The sequence below is a fragment of the Notolepis coatsorum genome, assembly GCF_963971535.1.
Source record: "Notolepis coatsorum genome assembly, chromosome: 1".
Taxonomy (NCBI): domain Eukaryota; kingdom Metazoa; phylum Chordata; class Actinopteri; order Aulopiformes; family Paralepididae; genus Notolepis; species Notolepis coatsorum.
Window position 1 is genome coordinate 277,383,749 of NC_140165.1, and position 21,184 is coordinate 277,404,932.

The 21,184-nt window shown below is 45.5% G+C and overlaps 1 protein-coding gene across 2 annotated transcripts in view; it reads right to left on the reverse strand.

Annotated features, from left to right (window-relative positions):
• The window catches only part of LOC311243740 (BICD family-like cargo adapter 1), a 95,112-nt gene that overhangs the window by 51,098 nt on the left and 22,830 nt on the right, over nt 1-21,184 (reverse strand). For both annotated transcript variants that reach the window (XM_084333080.1, XM_084333081.1), the window contains 3 exons: nt 16,436-16,555; nt 16,010-16,156; nt 3,455-3,637 (listed from right to left, as the gene is read on the reverse strand). In XM_084333080.1, coding sequence (XP_084189206.1) covers nt 3,455-3,637; nt 16,010-16,156; nt 16,436-16,555 — 450 coding nt within the window. The remainder of the gene's footprint in view (nt 1-3,454; nt 3,638-16,009; nt 16,157-16,435; nt 16,556-21,184) is intronic.

A 21,184-nucleotide genomic window follows, 5' to 3' on the forward strand; every position in this document is an offset into this window, starting at 1 on the left:
AATCTTACCGTAGCTTCCTCATAGCGTTGGGCGATGAGCGTGGAACAGAAATATTCCTATTATGGGATGTAGAAATATGCGATCCATTTCCAGGTTGTATAATAGTATATACGTCCAAATCATGTTGTTTATCGAGTTATTGGTAACGGATTGCTATCCGTTGTGTCTAGCTCGAGTCCTGGGACTATTACCGAGTGATCGGACCGAATTGAAATGAGCACCAGCTTCCATTTCCTGTTTCCGCTCTGGGCGATCCGCCGATCGGCCACCAGATGGCGCTCTTGAACCGTTGGAGAGTTGAGAGGGGCTCAACAGTAGATCTCAAGTCTCCGGGGGAGAAATATGATTTCGATCACAGATTTTTTAAATATTGATATCAAAGACGTCCTACGGCGTTTTTGGCGATTAAAGTGTTAATCGCCAAGGACGCCGTAACTCGTCATTCCCCGCCATGCTTAATCTGCCAATGACGCCGTAACACGTCATTGAGATCAATATTTCTAAAATCTGTGATGGCAATCATATTTCTCCCGCGGAGACTTGAGATCTACTGTTGATCCCCTCTCAACTCTCCAACGGTTCAAGAGCGCCATCTGGTGGCCGATCGGCGGATCGCCCAAACAGCAAACCGGAAACTGGTGCTCATCCAAATTCGGTCCGACCACTCGCTATAGCTCCCGGGACTCGAGCTCGACACAATGGATAGCGATCAGCAGGGGTGCAGTCGTGCACACACGCGGTTACACGCCGTGTTACTAGATCACTGAGGCAGAAGTACGCGCGATCGCGCACGGATGTGTACTTGCGTGTACGCGCACACAAAAATGCGCTCTATCCATTTGTTGTGCGCTAAGTACCCGGCCACCCATAACAAAAGCGCGTCTTCAACCACGCCCCCGCCCGCAAATACAAACAGATATAAACAGATCATTTGACAACAGAGACAGCTGTCCTGCCACTCCACAACAAGGCAAGTAACCGCATTTAAAACAGCTTTTATTTTTTTCTAGTCTATAGGCCCTAATGTATTTGTCCAGATTGACTAAGGTAGGCTATTTGCCTGTTTGTTTCTCTTGAAATAAATAATCGTGGCACTGGAAATAATCATGTTTTAATTCAATGTGATCACTGATTAATCTTGTACTGACAAAATGCAGATATATTCTTACAAAGAAATGTATTTGCCACGCAATCACATTGGAAGAATAATAATACAATCATTCAGTACATTGGAATACTGACAAAGCCATACTTGGTAATTTACTGTACAACTGGGTTAGGACATTTGTAGGGGCCAGTTTCGAATTGCAGTCTCCCGTAGTTGTTTTTTGAGTGTTTTTGAAAGTGGGTAGTGATTCACATTCCTTTACAGCTTTGGGTAGAGCGTTCCACATTGAATCCCTGATTCCCTGCCCCCTCATCAAGTTTGGTGTGAACGATGGGCTGTGTGTCTGTGATTGCCATGGAATGCCATTCCATCCATAGAGGCCATTAGTGACAGTGTCATTGTCTTTTAACCATATCTGTTGACAATATAATTTCTTTATATATTGAAGGCTACATCCTGCTACCTTTTTCAGCTTCGCGTGCGCGGCGTGTTACCAGTTCCCATATTACCACTGCACCCCTGGCGATCAGTTACCAATAACTCGATAAACAACATGATTTGGACGTATATACTATTATACAACCTGGAGATGGATTGCATATTTCAACATCCCATAATAGAAATCTTTTTGCTCCACGCTCATCGCCCAACGGCCCGAGGAGACTGGGGTAAGTTTCAGCGTTTATTTTTACCGTGTTCGATACAAACTGATCTGCTGATCATATCACCCACACAACATGAATCATCTAACGTTGGCCACGGAATTATAAACGACCCCCCCCCCCCATCCGGTCAACATCAGATGATAAGTAGTAACTTCTAGAAGCACGTCAATTTGAAATTTTTTATCTGGCGCCGATCGCTATCAAACTGTATTTGATCATCAATATAATGCATTTAGGGCTATAAATCACGTTCTGCAGAATGCTGCAGAAAACGATAAAAACATATTTATACTTTAGACCGTATTTTAGTATGAATATGTGAATGAAAAAGTAGAACGTTGCTACATCCTAAACGATAGATAATTGACGTTGAATGGGCCATAGTAATGTCAATTTAGCAATACAATTTAAAAAGTTATAGCCCTACAAAGTAGGGGAACTTCTCCATAGACAAATCGAGCTGGCAGAGGATGGTATAAGGATGTACATAAGCATGGCAGAGAAAGGGTTAATAATTTTTTTATCATTCTTTCCAAAAGAAAAGAGGCCTAGAAGCGTGGCTAACGCTAATGGCATGCATACCAGAGGCTAACTGCCTACGAAAACAGGCACAGAGGCACTGAAAGAGGATTTCACCCATCTAATGAACACACTAGACTAGACAAATATCAAGATGTATGTGGACCAATTGCATGCTTTTGCAGAGGACAAGAAGCCTTCAGTCGACTCATTCAGACATTAAGCACCCCCCACAGCCCAAATGGAATGATTAAAAAAAAAATATATATATATATATATATATATATATATATATATATATATATATATATATATATATATATATATATAATATTTTTTTCTTTTTTTTCTTCTTACTAATAGTCAACTAACGGCAAATTTTGGCCAATCATAGTCGACTATCCAAATCCTTAGTTGGGGACAGCCCTACTCGTTACTGAAAAAAGTAACGCCGTTATTTATAATGCTGTTATTCCCATCACTGGTCAAGAGCTCAGTCATATCTAGCAGTTGTCTGGTGTTAGTCCTTGTGTCAAGAGCTCAGTCAAATCTACCTGTTGTCTTGTGTTAGTCCTTGTGTCAATAGCTCAGTCAAATCTACCTGTTGTCTGGTGTTAGTGTCAAGAACTCAGTCATCAATTATGTTTGGATCACTGATTGGGCCTTTAAAAAAAAAAAGTACAGACAACTCCCACCCAGGGACCACAGATGAAAAGGAGCCTATAGCTTACAGTATATCTGGTGCAACATTATTATTGTAAATATTCTCTGCCAAATGAGAGAAATGAGGAACGCTATACACAGAATACAAAAAAACATTAGCAAAACCTGCTCTTTATGAAAAAAGTTAACATCTCTGATGTAGGAGAATTTGGAATGCTGGTTATTCTCTCCTTCCTTACAAGGCTAAATAATTCTTCAATGCAGAGTTTAAAGTGATCCGTAAACATTTGAAATACTAGGTGAAGAACGACCCGACATTGCCCATTAAATCCACTTCAATCATGAAGGGAAAGATGTAGACAGTGAGGAGTTAAAGATGGATTCTTGAGCCTCAAGACATGGCTTTGGGAAAAGGAGATGTAACCCAAACACTAGGAACGACCCAAATGTTTCATACGTTCACACTATGTGCTGGTAGTGGTGCGCGGCTCGTTCCTACCTGCTCCTTGCCGAGTCCCAGGCCCACAGTGTCCATGCTGCTCTCCAGCTCAGACAGCAGGGAGGAGTCCCCGCAGCTCCTGGCCTCCTGCAGAGACACCTCCTCCTGCAGCTCCTCCACCTGGGCCGCCAGCTGCTGGGAGCAACCCCGCGCCAGCTCCACCTCCTGCCACGCCTCCGCTAGCTGGACACACACACACATTTGAATCCACTTATTAGAGCTATACTGAGGTATGTCATGGATCCATGCGAAGGTATGGATTTTTACTATACTGTTAACAATATAATAAACTGTATACACATTGTAAAATATACACATATTCTTTTTAGTTAATTTAACAATTGTACCTTGCAGCAGTATTGTATTTTTGACACCGTAGATTTTTCTATGTGGTTTGCCTTTTGGGTCACTGAAACCGGATCTTTTTGAAAACTACAGCATTTTCAGAAACTCCAAGTTTTTAAATACACACTGTGTATTCGTGCCGACGGGTGAAACCGGAGCTTATGGAAAACACAGACATCATGACTAATGGCCCCGTCCACAGGTATACAAAATGTTCTTTTAGGTCATCATTTCATCCGAGCGTGTGTGTGTTGTTGTTGTTGTTGGATTGAGAGACTTTATAAAACACAGCTGATGTGGACGGGAATTGTTTTTAAAACAGAGAGAAAACCCTGCTTTAAAAAATTGTTGTGTATGTGTGAACTAGGCCTTAGTCCAGTAGAGAAAGTGAAACTAAATCAAAATAGTCACTCATACAGTATATTCTCTCATTGAGCTAATTTCTAGTGAATGAAATAGTGAAATTAAACTGTATTCCACATTTTCTGAGGACCCCTGAGACCTCTTCAAGGACTTCACGTTGAGAACCACTGTGCTAGATGCAACCTGGCTCTAATTATAAATGTCAGTCACAGATCGAGGACATTATTAATGACAACAATACTGATGCAGGGTAGGGTGAACGTTTATGCTAATTGTTTGCCGTTCGTAGTATAAAAAAAAACAGTAATCACTATAAAAGCTGGGATTAGCTATCAAGCGAGCTAGTTAGCTAACAAGCATTTATTTAATCGTTAAGCTATGTTGACGAAGGGGGCTGGGCTGCTAATGTTAGCTAGCTAGTTAGTGAAATATTAATTTGATGTTTTCTCATTTCAAAATTTTGCAAGATAATGTCTGGGTTAGATCATTATGTATCAACCATCAGTACATCTTACACCTAGGCCTACTTGTAACTTTAGCGTAGCTTGTATGACTTGGATGTTTCAAAATATTCCACATTGCTAGAATTATTTATACAAATGTATACAATATATTACAGTATATATAATAAAATGTATTATAAATTATATATATAAAATAAATATATATATATACACACATTTGTTTGTATACAAATGTATACAAACAGCTATAAGATTATATTGGAAACTGTCACATATTCTAAGCCGAGTTGATGATGAATGAAACCTACAGTACAGTCTGTCTCTGCAGTATCACACACATCAATACAAGCGCTGTATCTGAGGTCCTACCATGATTGTCACTATGTACTGTGAAACTCTGGGAGTTGTTGTGTGTCTCAGTACCTACATATTTCTGATTCTGAAAAAGCTCCACCAAATCTGTATGGTTTTCATCCGTGATGGGACCGCCCTTTTGTTTACATTTGGATTACAGCGGGAGCCTTTAATCCACATGTAAACGAAGGAGTCTAAAACAGCCTAACAAAACAAAAGGAACGGAGACGTGTTTTCATTCTCCAGTCGGTTCACTGAGCTCTTGATACAATGATCATCACTAGACTACTTGTATGTTGTGGCTGTAACTGGTTTGTTTACGTTGGTAATGTCTGCAAATGCTGGAGTGAAACAGGTGCTATAGTATTTACAGATTTACAACAGTACAAAAGTTCCCAAAAACATTGTTTTTCTGCTACATCTGAGAAATGTATGCAAATTACTTAAAAAGTGTGCATAAGCTGCATGAGCTGCTTACGGCAACCCACAGCAGATGTTCACAATGCACTCAAAACATGAAAATCTCTGCTGCTCTTCACAATGAGAGAGGGGGGAGAGAGACTGTCAGAGAGTGGGAGAGAGAGAGAGATAGAGAGACAGTCAGAGAGAGGGGAGAGGGGGAGAGAGAGAGAGAAAGCCTGACATGCTAGATTCCAGCCTCTCCACTCCTCTTGCAGAACCATGTGTGGAATCCAGCAGTGCTGGTGTTACAATGAGGAGGGAATGAGGTGATTGTTTAGCAATGCTTTCCACAATCCCACCACAAACCCCCAGCCAGACAGACGGGGAGCGGAAAACCTCTTTGTTATTGAGGCTCATTCATTCATACGGACAACTCTCTAGTACTGTTGTGGTGTTGCTTCGACTGTGCAACGTACATCAATTGGGACACATACCAGACCTTAACTTAAAGCCCCTACAAGGAGAATTTCCAACAAAGACACATATCATATAGCTCTGTCAGGTCAGTTGTAATAATAATAACTTCATTTTATATAGCGCCTTTCATAAGACCCAAGGTCGCTTTACATTAGGGGGGGGGGGAACTAAGAAAAATAACAAACATGGTGGACAGACACAACATTCAAAGTGGGAAATTAGGGGTTAAAGGCCAAGTTGAAGGTGGGTTTTGAGGAGTTTTTTTTAATGAGTCCAGAGTTTGGGCGCCGAAAGCTCTGTCCCCAAAGGTCCGCAGTCTGGTTTGGTGAATGTAGAGCTGACCAGTGTCTGAGGATCACAGGGATCGTGACTGAGTGAGGGGGTGGCAGCGTTTCCGTTAGCCGGTAATTACCGGTATTTGACCGGCAAAATCTGTTGAAGTCCGACATATTTAATCTCTCCGGTCTTAATGTCCGGTGAAAATAATTCCCTGAGTCTAAGCACAATTTGATTATTTGAATTGTATTAAAATAGGCTAAAATTAAATAGCCTATGTGTTACAAAGGGTCAGATTAAACCGAATATATATATTTATTGCCTGAGATCCCATGTATAGTATTTGTATATCGTTTGATATCCCTTGTGTGTTCTTTGTACATATATACGGAATATCCCTTTACCTGCTACAGGACAGACCATAATATTCGTTCTCCTATTGGAAGCGACCCCCTAGGCGCCAATGACTTACCCCCTAGACCCGACTTGAAAGGTGCCGACGAACATGTCCCAACTAGCCCCGGTTCCGCGTAGGAATACGGCTACCGAAATACGAATGGTACTATTTGTTCACCGTGTACATAAATAGGGCGCAAGAAATGTAGAACTCCTCTTAGTCCCTTGTCCCGTTCAGTCTCGTTCAGTTCCAGTTATCCAAGTGACGTCTCTCCCCACTACGCAACGTGGGCAGAGTAGGGCTCGCATCGCCCCAAGATAGAGTCTCGTGTTATTCTAATACGTTCGTTTAACGTATCGTTCGCTATTTATTAGTAAACCTTCATTACGAGTCAAAGACCACGTGAAGTGGGTAATTGTGCGTCTACATAGAGCATTTATTGCCGCATACTAATAGGATAGTAACGTCAAGTTCAACCGTGCACTACCGCGCACCACGGAGGATATCTACACCGGACCAGCAGAGCCATTTTCCGGCAAGGATTATTATTCTTCATTGCTTTCACCAAGCTGCTGGAGCAGAGAACCGCCTACCCCACTGCTACTGTGGGATCTACACCTGCCCGTGAGACCATCACTCGAGCCCGTCTCTGTCGTACCAGAGGCTCCACGGCTTTCACCTGCACGGCGCGCACCCTGGGACCAGGCTGCCTATCCCCGCTGACACAGGGGTGATATCGCCTCCGTGAGCCATTGACTTTCCTAGAGCATTGCCTCCCCCTGCTGGCTTACAACCGGTAGTACACCCCTTTCCCAGAGTACCATAGAGATAATCCTTAATATTCATTATTGATTTGCCTGCACATTCTTTGCCTTATAAGCGCATCTAAAGTGAACAAAGTAATGTAATATCATATTCTTAATGTAATAAATATTCTAAACGAGTATTTGTGTGGAAACCGTGTTATTGTGGGAAGTGTTGTCATCTGATATACCTTTGTACGGTGTGGCCAGTAGTACATAGACGGTAGTGATTTAATGATATCAATACTTGATTAATACAGTCAGGGAATTGTACCCCTCAGTTACACTATGCGATGAACGAAACAAGCATTACATTTGTTTCATCGTTGCTTCTAATAATGACAACAACGTTGTCAGCGAGAGCTTAGTGCTGGGTGTGCAAACTTTTGTGAAGCTGCAGAGCCGGAGCAGCAGCAGCACAATGCAGTACTCCAGCAGTACTCCAATTCAGCCATTTTCAATTCAATGTTGGGTGGGGGGCGCTGCTGTGCGTAGGGTGACCAGGTGTCCCCCTTTTGGTTGTACTGTCCCACCGCGTCCCTCATATTGAGAGGATGTCCCTCTTTTCGAAGCCAAAAAAAAACATGCGTCTAAAAGCCCCTCCCTACAGACAGTAAACGTAGCAACCCGCCTCTTGTCTACACACATTGCTCTGATTGGTTATAGTACTTTAGCGCGCTGCTTGCCTGCTTGTGACGTGACTGAGTCGTGACGCTACCTCATATCGCAGATCTGATTGGTTATAGTAATTTAGCGCACTGCTCTGCTCGTGAGAGTTGAACTTGTGACGCTACCTCATATCGCAAATCTGGTAAAAAAAAACACAACAACATTACAAGCGAACTAGTTCAAGATGGAAAGCAGTAAAAAGAAACGGACCTGCAGTTACAACCAAGACTGGCAAACGACACATGACTGGGTGAGGCAGATGGCAGGCAATCCGCAGCAGGCTTTCTGTGTTTTGTGTCATAGTTCGTTTTCAATTGCGCATGGAGGAGAATACGACTTGAAGCGCCACAGTGGACGTGAGTCTCACTTGAAAGTGGTTCACCAAAAAGAAACATCCAGATCTATGGATACGTTTCTTTTTAAACCAAACAATGATAGCCAGACGGACAAGGTCACTGCAGCTGAGATAACAAGTGTCTATCACACAGTACAACACTCCCATTCATACAGGTCAGCCGACTGTGGTATGAAACTAGCTCCTGTCATTTTGCCAGACTCAGTTATTCTAATAAAAAAATTTACATTATCTATCTGTCCCACTTTGTCCCACCAAAATCTTACTGTTGTCCCACTTTGTCCCACCAAAATCTTACTGTTGTCCCACTTTTGGACTTTTTGCATCTGGTCACCCTAGATGTGCGGTCCCCAGAAAAGAGCCAATAACAGCTGAATCTGCTGCTCTGCATCGACATACTCTCGCAAATAAGTCATAAGTCATTGGGAGGTGGAGAGAGAGAGAGTCGTCACGCAAACCCACGATAATGTTGCCGTCTCTCTCTGCCAAATTTCTCAGTTCTTCGCTTGATATAATTAATACAAATGTCCAATATAACGGAATTCGTTAGCTCATAAAAATGTGATTATAACAGACTGTTTATTAATGTCGGGCGACTGCCCACAGACACCTATTTGATTTAAAGTCGGCAGCAGCACGAGTCTCGGGACTTATTTTATTTGGAATATAATGACTTTATACGCAAAAGTAGCCTAGTTTTAAGTAAAAATATTATAAATCTACATGCCTTGATGATGTCATTCTTTTGTTTTGTTGTCATTCTTTTGCCTATCAATTGTTTTTAAGCTCAATAAACTCTGACCGGAATTTCTCTCATTTGACCGGTAGATTGAAATCTACCGGACACTGAGGCCGGCAACAATTTTTTCTAACGGAAACCCTGGGGGGTGGAGGAGGTCAGTGAGGTACTGAGGTGCCAGAGCATGGAGGGATTTGTAAGTGAGCAGGAGGGTTTTGTAGGTGATGCAGGATTTGATGGGGAGCCAGTGGAAGTGGATGGGGGTGGGGGTGATGTGCTGCCAGGGTTTGGTGTGGGTGAGAACCCTGGCAGCCGAGTTTTGAACATACTGGAGCCTGTCCATGGTTTTGCTTGGAACCCCGGACAGGACCCTGTTGCAGTAGTCCAGGCGGGAGGTGACGAAGGCATGGATGAGGGTCTCAGCTGTGGAGTCGGAAAGTGATGGTCGGAGTCTGGAGATGTTTCTGAGGTGATAGAAGGCGGATTTGGTGACAGAACTGACATGGGCTTGAAAGGAAAGGGTGGAGTCCAGGATGACGCCCAGGTTGCGGACCTCTGGGGAAGGGCAGATGAGGCAGCCGTCTATGTCCAGGGTGAGATCTCCAACCTTCCGGAGCAGGGCCTTGGGTGCCACAACTATGAGCTCAGTTTTATTGTTGTTCAGTTTGAGGAGGTTAGATGACATCCAGGTTTTTATTTCGTAGAGGCAGTTGACAAGGGAGCATGGGGGAGCTGGGTGGATGGTTTGGTGGAGATATAGTTGTGTGTCGTCGGCATAGGAGTGGAAACTGAGGCCATGGCGGCGGATGATTTGACAGAGGGGGAGCATGTAGATCAGGGGTCGCCAATTAGATTTGCCCACGGGCCAAATTTTCCCCAAGCCATTGTGTGGCGGGCCAATGATAAGTGAACATTTTTTAACTGTAAAAAAAAAACGACATATACATGTTTGCACTGTCTTTTTTCTATTATAAAGTGCCTCTCAGACAGTGCATTACACATGAACAGATCAGTAATTTGATTTTAATGCAGGTGCTCGCATTATAAATCGAGATCAGTAGGGTGCATTTGATTTTAAGCACCACAGCGGGTGTATTATACATCGAATGTATTATTATTATTATTAAAACACAACACTCACCGGCATAATGCAGGCAGCCCTGCCCTGGACTTGATATTGTTTCTGCATCGGTCCTCCAAAATCCATGTTAATAACATGTTAAATGTCCACTCGCGTTGAATGCCCACCCAACTTGAACACAGTTGCTTGCTCGTGTTGCCATGTCAACAAGCGAGAGTCACCGGTTGCTTATTGCAAGAGTTACCTGTTGCGATAAACCCGTATTTTAAGAATGACACCTGTTTATTAAAATAAGCTTTATAGGTTGTAGGCTCCTCTTCTGGCTCATCATATTTCCCCGTTGCATTGCAAAGAAGTTATTCAAAGACGTTTGTTTTGTTTTTGCAAACGTTCGCTTACTTCGCTCGCCGGCATCCCAAACGCGGAAGTGAAAGTGAAATTCCATTGGTTCTCCCAGTCCATGTGACCATTTCTAGCATTTCAATTGGCTATAGTGACAGCCATAGATATGATGAATAGATAGATACAGCTTCAAAAGACACTCTGGCGTCACAACGAGTGAATATTTCCTGCGCGTAAAATAAACATCATATTCTCAAAATAACCTGACGGGCCAGAAATTATTGCTGGCGGGCCCATTTCGGCCCGCGGGCCGCCTATTGCCGATCCCTGATGTAGATGGTGAACAGAATTGGGCCAAGTACAGAACCATGGGGGACGCCTTGGTTGACTGGGGCCGGAGTGGAACTGGAATCGCAGATGGTGATAAACTGTGTCCGGGTGGTGAGGTAGGTTTGAAACCAGGAGAGTGCTGAGCCAGTGATGCCAAGGTTGTCGGATAGGCGGTTGAGGAGGATGGAATGGGAAACTGTATCCAAGGCTGCAGAAAGGTCCAGGAGGATGAGGATGCTGATGTGGCCAGAGTCAGCTGCAAGGAGGAGGTCGTTGGTGATTTTGATGAGGGCGGTCTCTGTGCTGTAGTGAGTTCTGAAGCCGGATTGAAAAGGCTCATAGAGCTCATGGTTGGACATATATTGATGGTGTTGGGCTGCCACTGCTCTTTCCAAGATTTTACTAAGGAAAGGAAGGTTGGAGATCGGGCGGTAGTTGTTGAGCTTGTCTGGGTCGAGGCCGGGCTTCTTGAGGATGGGAGTGACGGAGGCTGTTTTAAAGCAGGAGGGGACGAGACAATTTAAGCGAGTTGATAATGTTGACCCTGGTGGGGCAGAGAGCAGGGAGGCAGATCTTGACCAGGGTAGTAGGCATGGGGTCGAGTGAACAGGTGGAGGCTTTGTGGCAACTTGAGGACCATCCACTGGGGAGAAGGATGAGAGGCTGCATTGGGGGAGACACCCAGGAGGAAGTGCAAGTGAAGGGGAGGAGGAGGGCACCACTAGCTGCTGGTAGATGGTGTTTACTGGGACATGTTTGAGAGGGTCCACGGAGAAAACATTGTTGGACTATCCCACTGCATCACAGACTACATTAGATTCTGCGAGGAGAGCATCGTACCCACAAAAAAGGTACAATGCTTTTCAAACAATAAACCCTGGATTAACAAGGACATTAAACACCTGCTAAACAGGAAAAAGAGGGCCTTCATGGCAGTGGACACTGAGCAGGCCAGGGCTGTCCAAAGGGAGCTAAAAAAAGAGCTAAGGGCAGCCAAGGACAACTACAAGGACAGGCTGGAGGGCAGACTACAGGACAGGCCAACAACACCAGGGAGGTGTGGGCGGTTGTCAGAAAGATTACTGGGTTCAAACAGCAGGGCACGGCTGTGGAGGGCCCCCCAGAGCGTGCAAACGAGTTTAACACGTTCTTCAACCGCTTTGACCAGAGTGGCCTCCCCACACCTCTCCCCCCACCCATCAACACCAGCACCCCTCCCCACCTCTCAAGCATCCCCCCCACCCACACCCATCAGCACCGGCACCCCACCCCCAACAACAGTGCACAACAGCCTGCCCACCACCCACAAACACCAACCCCACCATCCCAGCCAACAGCACACTACCTACGGAGACATCAGTCCCAACCCTGACCATCACTAACAGCCAGGTCAGGAGGCAGCTCTCCAAGATTATTGTGAATAAGGCCATAGGACCGGACAACACCAATCCCAGGGTGCTCAAAGCATGTGCGGAGCAGCTGGCAGCACCGCTCCAAAATCTCTTAAACCTCTCCCTGAGGCTGGAGAGGGTGCCCCAGCTCTGAAAGACCTCCTGCATTGTCCCGGTGCCCAAGAAGGGACGACCCAGCACCCTCAACGACTACAGGCCAGTCACTCTGACGTCACACGTCATTAAGACGTTCAAGAGACTGGTCCTGCAACACTTCAAGCCCCTGGTGTGTGACTCCTTCGACCCCCTGCAGTTTGCATACCAGGCAAACATCGGGGTGGAGGACGCCATCATCTATATGCTCCACAGAGCTTACACGCACCTGGAGAAGCAGCACAGCTCAGTGAGGATTATGTTCTTCGACTTCTCCAGTGCCTTCAACACCATCCAGCCATCACTGCTAGCGGAGAAGCTCTCTGTGATGCAGCTGGAGCACGGCTTGGTGGCCTGGATCAAGGACTACCTCACTGACGGACCACAGTACGTCAGACTAAAGGACAGTCAGTCTGACGTACTGGTGAGCAACACCGGCGCCCCCCAAGGAACGGTGCCGTCACCCTTCCTCTTCACCCTCTATACCTCAGACTTCTGCCACAACTCAAGTGGGTGCCACCTGCAGAACTTGTGACGACTAGTCCATCATAAGCTACATCACAGATGACGATGAGGATGAGTATAGAGCCCTGGTGGAGAGCTTTGTGGGGTGGAGCGACAGCAACCACCTCCAACTCAACACCAGTAAGACCAAGGAACTGGTGGTGGACTTTCGGAGGGGCAAGAAGAGGCCCCCCCCCCCGATTCCCATCACCATCCGAGGGGAGGAGGTGGATGTGGTGGAGTCATATAAGTTCCTTGGGGTACACCGGAACAATAAACTGGACTGGTCGGACAACACAGAGGCCCTCTACAGGAAGGAACAGAGCAGGCGGTTCTTCCTGAGTAGACTCAGGTCCTTCAATGTTTGCAATAGAATGCTGCAGTCATTGTACCAGTCTGTAGTGGCCAGCGTCCTCTATGCTGTGGCATGCTGGGGGGGCTACATCAACTCGAGGCACACCAACAAACTGAACAAGCTGGTGAGGAAGGCTAGCTCTGTGGTGGGAGTCGAGCTGGTCAGACTAGAGGTGATGGCAGAGAGGGGGATGAGAAGGAAGCTGGCTGCTATCCTGGAGAATCCCTCCCACCCCCTCTATGACGAGCTAGTCAAGATGAGAAGCACGTTCAGTCACAGACTCATACACTCAACTATCCGCCTCGGCCAGTCCTTCATACCAGCGGCCATCAGGCTCCACAACAGATTGATTGATTGATTGAAAAGTTTATTAACAGATTGCAGAATGGGTACAGTACAGTACAGCTCAATACATACAATTGTTAAGAGGATGCAGACCTGAGAAAGACTTTCGTCTTGTTTCCATCAGGGTCCCCCATTTTCAATTCATCATATAGTGGGCAGGGACTGCTGCCAGACATCCAACTACAACTACTAGGAACCTAAAAAGGACAATAACACTACCTTATGCATACTGCACCTGTATATTTCAGTTTTAGTTAGTTAATTATATTGACTTGTTATATTGTTTACACTGCTTGTTTTTACTACCTGTACCTCGCCTCCCCCTTGCTGCTATGATGCCTGAATTTCCCCAAGGGGATCAATAAAGGAATATCTTATCTTATCTTAAAAAAAACAGGAACCCGGAGCAGAGGTCGTGGGCACCAGACGGGCGGGGGTATCGAGGGGGCGGAGTAGCCGGTTGATGGTGGAGAATAGTGTCCTGGGGTGGTTTTGCTAGTTACCAATGAGGGTGGAATAGTAGTTTGTTTTGGCCTTGGAGAGAGCTACCTTGTAGGACTGCACATGGTCCTTATAGGCCTCGAGGTGGACAGTGAGGCCAGATCTTTTTTGGAGCCTCTCAAATTGGCGGCCGTCAGCCTTCAGGGAGCGAAGTTCAGTGGTGCACCAAGGGGCAGGACGGGTGTAGGCAACAGTCCGGGTTTTGATGGGGGCAAGAGAGTCCAGGCTGCGGGATAAGGCGGAGTTGTAGTGGGCAGCCAGACCATCCACCAGGGTGCTGGGGGGAGCTGCAGCCAGGTGGGTGGTTAGCAGGTTGGTCAGGGAGCACACCGACTGTTTTGATGTTCCTGTAGGTGATGGTGCGTGGATTTCACAGCTTGGGTAGGGAAGCAGGAAGGGTGAAAAGGAAGGGTTGCGATACCTTGGTGTAATTACAGTGAAGAGAAACAATCTTCGCAACTTCATCTTTCAACCGAGGTGCATGAACTGGAAATTACTATTAAGGGAGAAAGATTCAGATGAAACTCTTGGAGGCAGATGGAAATAATGTTCTTTATTCATATGATTATATGAATTATATGATTCTGATCTAGTTCTCATTCTGTGGTAATCCTGCCAAGGTATATAGTATGGACAATGCATTTACAATGATACACTGGTGTCAAATCTTTGTAGGGGCTTTAAAAAGAACACAACAACATTATGGGAAATGCTGCTTACCATCTTCTCCAGATTCAGACAAGAAGATGGATACCAATTTCTTCTCTGGGCGTTCAATAAGCTATCCGGCTGCAAACTAGCATAGCTTAGCACCAGTGGCGTCGCGTGGGTAAAATAACAGGGGAAGCCAAAAAAAAATTATTAAATTTTTTTTTTATTAAATATTTGTATTAATATTTTTTTTTAATTTAAGTCAAGCAGTCACCATGTACACTACTACTACAGTATGGCTCGGCGGCCAGTCAAACTTTCTTTTTATTTATTTAACAGATTACAGAATGGGTACAATACAGTACGGCTCAATACACACAATTGTATAAGGGGATGCAGACCAGAGAAAGACGTTTGTCTTGTTTACATCAGGGTCATTAATACTGCTGGAGCATTGGTTCATTTTTGGTCCGATTTTTCCTTGCACGATTTTGCGCGCCGCGTGGGAGCAAATTCGAGACACATATTCGGTTGCAAAAAGGTGTCCCACGGTCTCCTCTATGGCCGTGAATATTCGGCCCGTGGGAGCAGTCACGGGTTAATACAATGTTCAGAGTGCAGAGGGGAGGTGTGCAGAGGGGAATCCACACTCATGATTCTTCTCACAGCCCCGTTTTAAACTTTTAGGGTGTGGCAGTCAGCTCGAATCTGATTGGCTAGGATCGGTTTTGGACTCTACATACATGAATCACATGGTTGAGGCTGGAGAAAGAGACCTACCCCCTGCCTCCTCTCCTCTATAGCTGCAGTGAGCACAGTGAGTCTGACAGTGTGTTAGAGGGAGTGAGAAGGAGAAGAGAGAGACATTTAAAAAAAATAATAATAATAATAACACAGATGCACAGATGAAAAAGAATGTAAACTATATTAAAAAAAAATTATATATATATATATATTTTCTTTTTTTCATATTTCATATTTGATATTAATTCATATTTTAATAGGGAGGCCTGGCTTCCGTTGGCTTCCATAAGGATTCGCCACTGCTTAGCACAAATGAATGGAAGTGGATATGGACCAGCTAGCCTAGCTTTTGGCTAAAAACACCTATCCTGGAGTTTTAATTTGTGCTAAGCTAGGCTAGCTTGCAGCGAGATAGCTTTCTACTGAACGTACAGAGAGGTGGAGAATGTGTCTTGTGATGTTTGTGTATGCCATGTCTGTCTGCATGCCAGTTTGTGTGTGTCTGTGTGTGTACCTGTTGGCTGTGTTGCTGGCTGTGCTGGTCCTGCAGGGCCAGGCGTGTGTGTAGGGCGGCCAGGCTCTCCCTCAGCTCAGCGTTCTCCTGACACACGCTCTCCAGACGCTCCTCGAGGGCCTGCTCCTTCTGGCTGAGGCGCACCGCCTGGACATGTACACGCACAAATTAAAACCTTGATTGGGTGTGAACACTAACAGAATGAAGTGTTTCCCACAGGTCCTTATTTTGTTTGTGGTGGTACTGTAGCAGCAGCCAGGGACAGATAACATACACATAATAATCATATTGTGAAGAATAGAAATAACTGTATACACACAATCTATTATTGTGTCACTTAAGAGGCTACTAGCTGTGTGGGCCTGTTATGACCTGCATGGTAAATAACTGCTGTTGCACCAGCGAGGGTACACGTAGTTCCCGTACCTGCTCCCTCATGGCGCTGATCACCTCCTCGTCCTGCGGCCTGGCCAGGCCTCCTCTCTGCCGGAGCTCCTGCTTCAGAACGTGGAGCTCACTGGACAAGGTCCTCTCCACCTCCATAGCCTGGGCAGGTAACACCACACACACACACACGTGAGATTCATGTGAGGTATTTGGCGAGCCCGGCACTAACACTGCCAGGGTTAGGGGTTCCATTCTCTGTGTAGCTCAATGGGTATAGCATGGCACTAACATTGCCAGGGTTAGGGGTTCCATTCCCTGTGTTGCTTAATGAGTAGAGCCTGGTACTAACACTGCCATTCCGCTGGTGGTATCCCGCCTTTATCTCTCTTTCTCAGATTTTTCTGTTTTTCTCCCAGTCCCAATTTAGTCGTTGTGCCAACCCCCCCCCCCCCCTACCTGGTTGTTGTGCGCATGTTCCTACTAGTCTAGTAGTCGGTACAAGGGAACCCTAAAGTATCCGCTCGCTTCCTCCGACACGTGCGGCGACAGCCAGTGGCTCTCTTCTCACCTGGCAGCGAGGGCTCTCATTGGTGAAGTGTAACGCGTGGGAGGTCACGCTGCCTTCCTCAAGTCCTGCCTCCGCTGAGCAAGCGCCCAGACCTGACCTGTAGGCAACGCTGTCCACAACGCCAGTTTCCCACCCACGGCTTCCCTCCCCCTAACCCAGCCAAACGAGTTAGTATAGCGATCAGCCCAAGTCAAGGCAATGCTGACTCCGGGAGTCGAGACCGCAGCCTCTTGCATTGGTGACGAGCGCAATCTCCGCTACGCCACCTGACCCCCCCCCCCCCCCCCCCAGACTTCTATGTTGATGATTTATATTGATACAAGCTCTTCTGTTCAAGGTAAATTAAATGGCATGCTGCAGTTTAGTCCTGTGGTCAAGCAACTTGCTGGTTATGATAACGAATGACATCATTAGCTGTATGTACGAGTATGACCGCTTTGCTGAATAAGATTTAGGTCACCTGCTCAGTCATTTTCAAGGAGGAAGGAGGGAAAAATAGCACAAAATACAGAATGCCCATAAAGGCTGGTTGAGAGAGGGATATCTCTGTGATATCGTTCGGATCGTGTCAAAATACTTTCCAACACGATATCGTTGGGCATTCACTCACTCGCAGTATGTTAGGAACAGGTGTTAGGGGTTTCATTCCCCATCTAGCTCAATGGGTAAAGCGCGGCACTCATGTTGCCAGGGTTAAGGGTTCAGTCAAAATGTCAAGGTGTTTCTTTAAAGGAATGCTTGCCCAGAGTGTATTTATTTAGACATGGGAAAACCAGAGAGAGGGTCTCATAATAGAAAAGAGCTTCAGCCTAAATCAAACTCCGACCTCACACAGAGGCATTTGTACGTGGGTTCGTGTCGACAGGCCCACTGACAAATCCTCAGGGTTTGCCCAGACTTCTAGAGAGGCTTACTGTACATCGTAGCATTAGTAGTGGGATAAGTCTTTTGTTCAAGGGGACATAGGGCTTTGAAGACACCAAGAACACACAGCAAACTTAGAACCAAACTTTATTGTAATTCAGGCACCCTAGGCAAGGGGGGGAAAACTTTTGGAACTTGTTCAGAAAAAATAAAACATCTGTAAGAAAAGGATACAAAACGAAGAGCCAGCCAGATACCATTTATTTGCTCATGGTACTGATTCCTAGTACTAACCTATTATCCTGTACAGAGTACCGATTACTGCTCCATCACTTTTACTGAACAATATAGACTATAGAAATTATTGATATAAAAAGAAAATTCCATTAGAGAAATCTAGCATCCCTCTGCAAAACACAGAAAATCAATGAAGTGATTTGATTTCTGACTTATCATCACATGTGGTTCTCTGTGTCAGGTTTGAGTAGTGAGGACAGTCTGGGATGATAATTCCCTTTCAGCCATTACCAGTATCTGTATCAGTATCTGTGCAACCCTAGAATACTATAAAGCAAACATTTGAACTTTCTCTGATCAGCATGATCAGCAAAAAGACATGTAGGTGGATGACATAAGGGTTTAATAGGCAGGGGGAAATACTGACAATGAAGCACAGACTTGCCTGAAGGAACGAGGCTTACTGGTGATGATGCTAAACAATAATACCTGAGCACTAACAATATAACTAGAGACGAGATGAAAACAAATGTAATATGTTACTCTAATGGGATTAGATGCCCCAGAAGTTAATGCCTTTGCGGTTTTCCCCTTTTAGCTGCAGGCCGTGCAGCGAATGGGGAAAGTGGAGATGGCTCACGTAGCAGTAGTACTGAGGAGGAGCCTGTGGCACTATGGCTTCAATGTTTTCATAACATAAGCAATAAGCAACACGGCTCTGTGGGAAAACCGCTGTGTCGCCAGGGACTGAGCGCTGATGAATGTTTGTGTTCGAGTGTTCTGCACAAACCTTTTTGAATGTCTGGACATGTCTGGAATATATATATATCCCACAAAACTGAACATAACGTACCACACATAATTATACCATTAATGGGTTCTTTACATAATTAGGTCTGACTGGAATACGGCTGCCCCCTCTTAATCTTAAATCTACTAAGATTATTTAGTTAATTAGTCATTGTTTCGTACATTCACTTTTTAATGCTGAAAGAGTTAGTATATCACTCATTACCGGAGAATCACAAGCACCGTCTTCACCGGGAGATCTCTGGCATCACATTAACAAAATAATTATTACTACATTTAATAAGCACTAGATTTAAATATGTCTTTGACACTAGATTTAAATATGTCTTTAATAAGCACCACATTTAAATATGTCTTGAATAAGCACTACATTTAAATGTCTTTAATAAGCCCAATTATCCACCGTCGACTAAAAACAACTTCAATCAATATCTGAAATAAAAATACTAACCTTCATACTGTCTTACGATCATGCACTTTGCTACTAAGTAATCTACCTTGCCTATAGTACTACCTACTATGCTAATATGTCTACTCTCTTCTACTATGCACTCAAGTCTGTAGAACTCAAGTTCAACACTGTTTGACAAACAATATTACTTACCCTGCCAGAGTTGTACCCTTCCAGCTGACTTGTTGTACATAACTTGTAACTTTGTAAGTCGCTTTGGATAAAAGCATCAGCTAAATTACTAAATGTAAATGTAAATAAACACTAGATTTAAATATGTCTTTAATAAGCAAAAAACATAAATAAGCATTTAATAAGCATACAGAGGCCGTTGTGCATGACTGCATTCATCTGCGGGAAAAATTTTGACAGATTTGACCATTAAATCAACTGATCCGATACATTTACAAATCCTTTGACTATTGGTTGAATTTCACTTGGAGGACAGACGGGCCACAAAAGGCGCTACTGTTCTATAGGGCGCTACTGTGCTGGTTCTATAGGGCGCTACTGTGCTGGTTCTATAGGGCGCTACTGTGCTGGTTCTATAGGGCGCTACTGTGCTGGTTCTGTAGGGAGCTACTGTGCTGGTTCTATAGGGCGCTACTGTGCTCGTTCTGTAGGGCGCTACTGTGCTGGTTCTATAGGGCGCTACTGTGCTGGTTCTATAGGGCACTACTGTGCTGGTTCTGTAGGGCGCTACTGTGCTGGTTCTATAGGGCGCTACTGTGCTGGTTCTGTAGGGCGCTACTGTGCTGGTTCTATAGGGCGCTACTGTGCTGGTTCTGTAGGGCTCTACTGTGCTGGTTCTGTAGGGCTCTACTGTGCTGGTTCTATAGGGCGCTACTGTGCTGGTTCTGTAGGGCGCTACTGTGCTGGTTCTGTAGGGCTCTACTGTGCTGGTTCTGTAGGGCTCTACTGTGCTGGTTCTATAGGGCGCTACTGTGCTGGTTCTGTAGGACTCTACTGTGCTGGTTCTGTAGGGGGCTACTGTGCTGGTTCTATAGGGCGCTACTGTGCTGGTTCTGTAGGACTCTACTGTGCTGGTTCTGTAGGGCGCTACTGTGCTGGTTCTATAGGGCGCTACTGTGCTGGTTCTGTAGGGCGCTACTGTGCTGGTTCTATAGGGCACTACTGTGCTGGTTCTATAGGGCGCTACTGTGCTGGTTCTGTAGGGCGCTACTGTGCTGGTTCTGTAGGGCGCTACTGTGCTGGTTCTATAGGGCACTACTGTGCTGGTTCTATAGGGCACTACTGTGCTGGTTCTATAGGGCACTACTGTGCTGGTTCTATAGGGTGCTACTGTGCTGGTTCTGTAGGGCGCTACTGTGCTGGTTCTATAGGGCGCTACTGTGCTGGTTCTATAGGGCACTACTGTGCTGATTCTGTAGGGCGCTACTGTGCTGGTTCTATAGGGCGCTACTGTGCTGGTTCTGTAGGGCGCTACTGTGCTGGTTCTGTAGGGCGCTACTGTGCTGGTTCTGTAGGGCGCTACTGTGCTGGTTCTGTAGGGCGCTACTGTGCTGGTTCTGTAGGGCGCTACTGTGCTGGTTCTGTAGGGCGCTACTGTGCTGGTTCTATAGGGCGCTACTGTGCTGGTTCTGTAGGGCTCTACTGTGCTGGTTCTGTAGGGCTCTACTGTGCTGGTTCTATAGGGCGCTACTGTGCTGGTTCTGTAGGGCGCTACTGTGCTGGTTCTATAGGCCCAGTAGACCAGACTACCTAGCCCCCACCCCCCCCCCCCCCCCCCCCGCCCCTCTTCTAGGCCGGGACGCCGGGTACCCCTTACTCAGCAGTCTGGCGGGCCCCTGTCAGGTCCCATCATGGCCACACAAAACAGGATGAAAAGACCCCACCC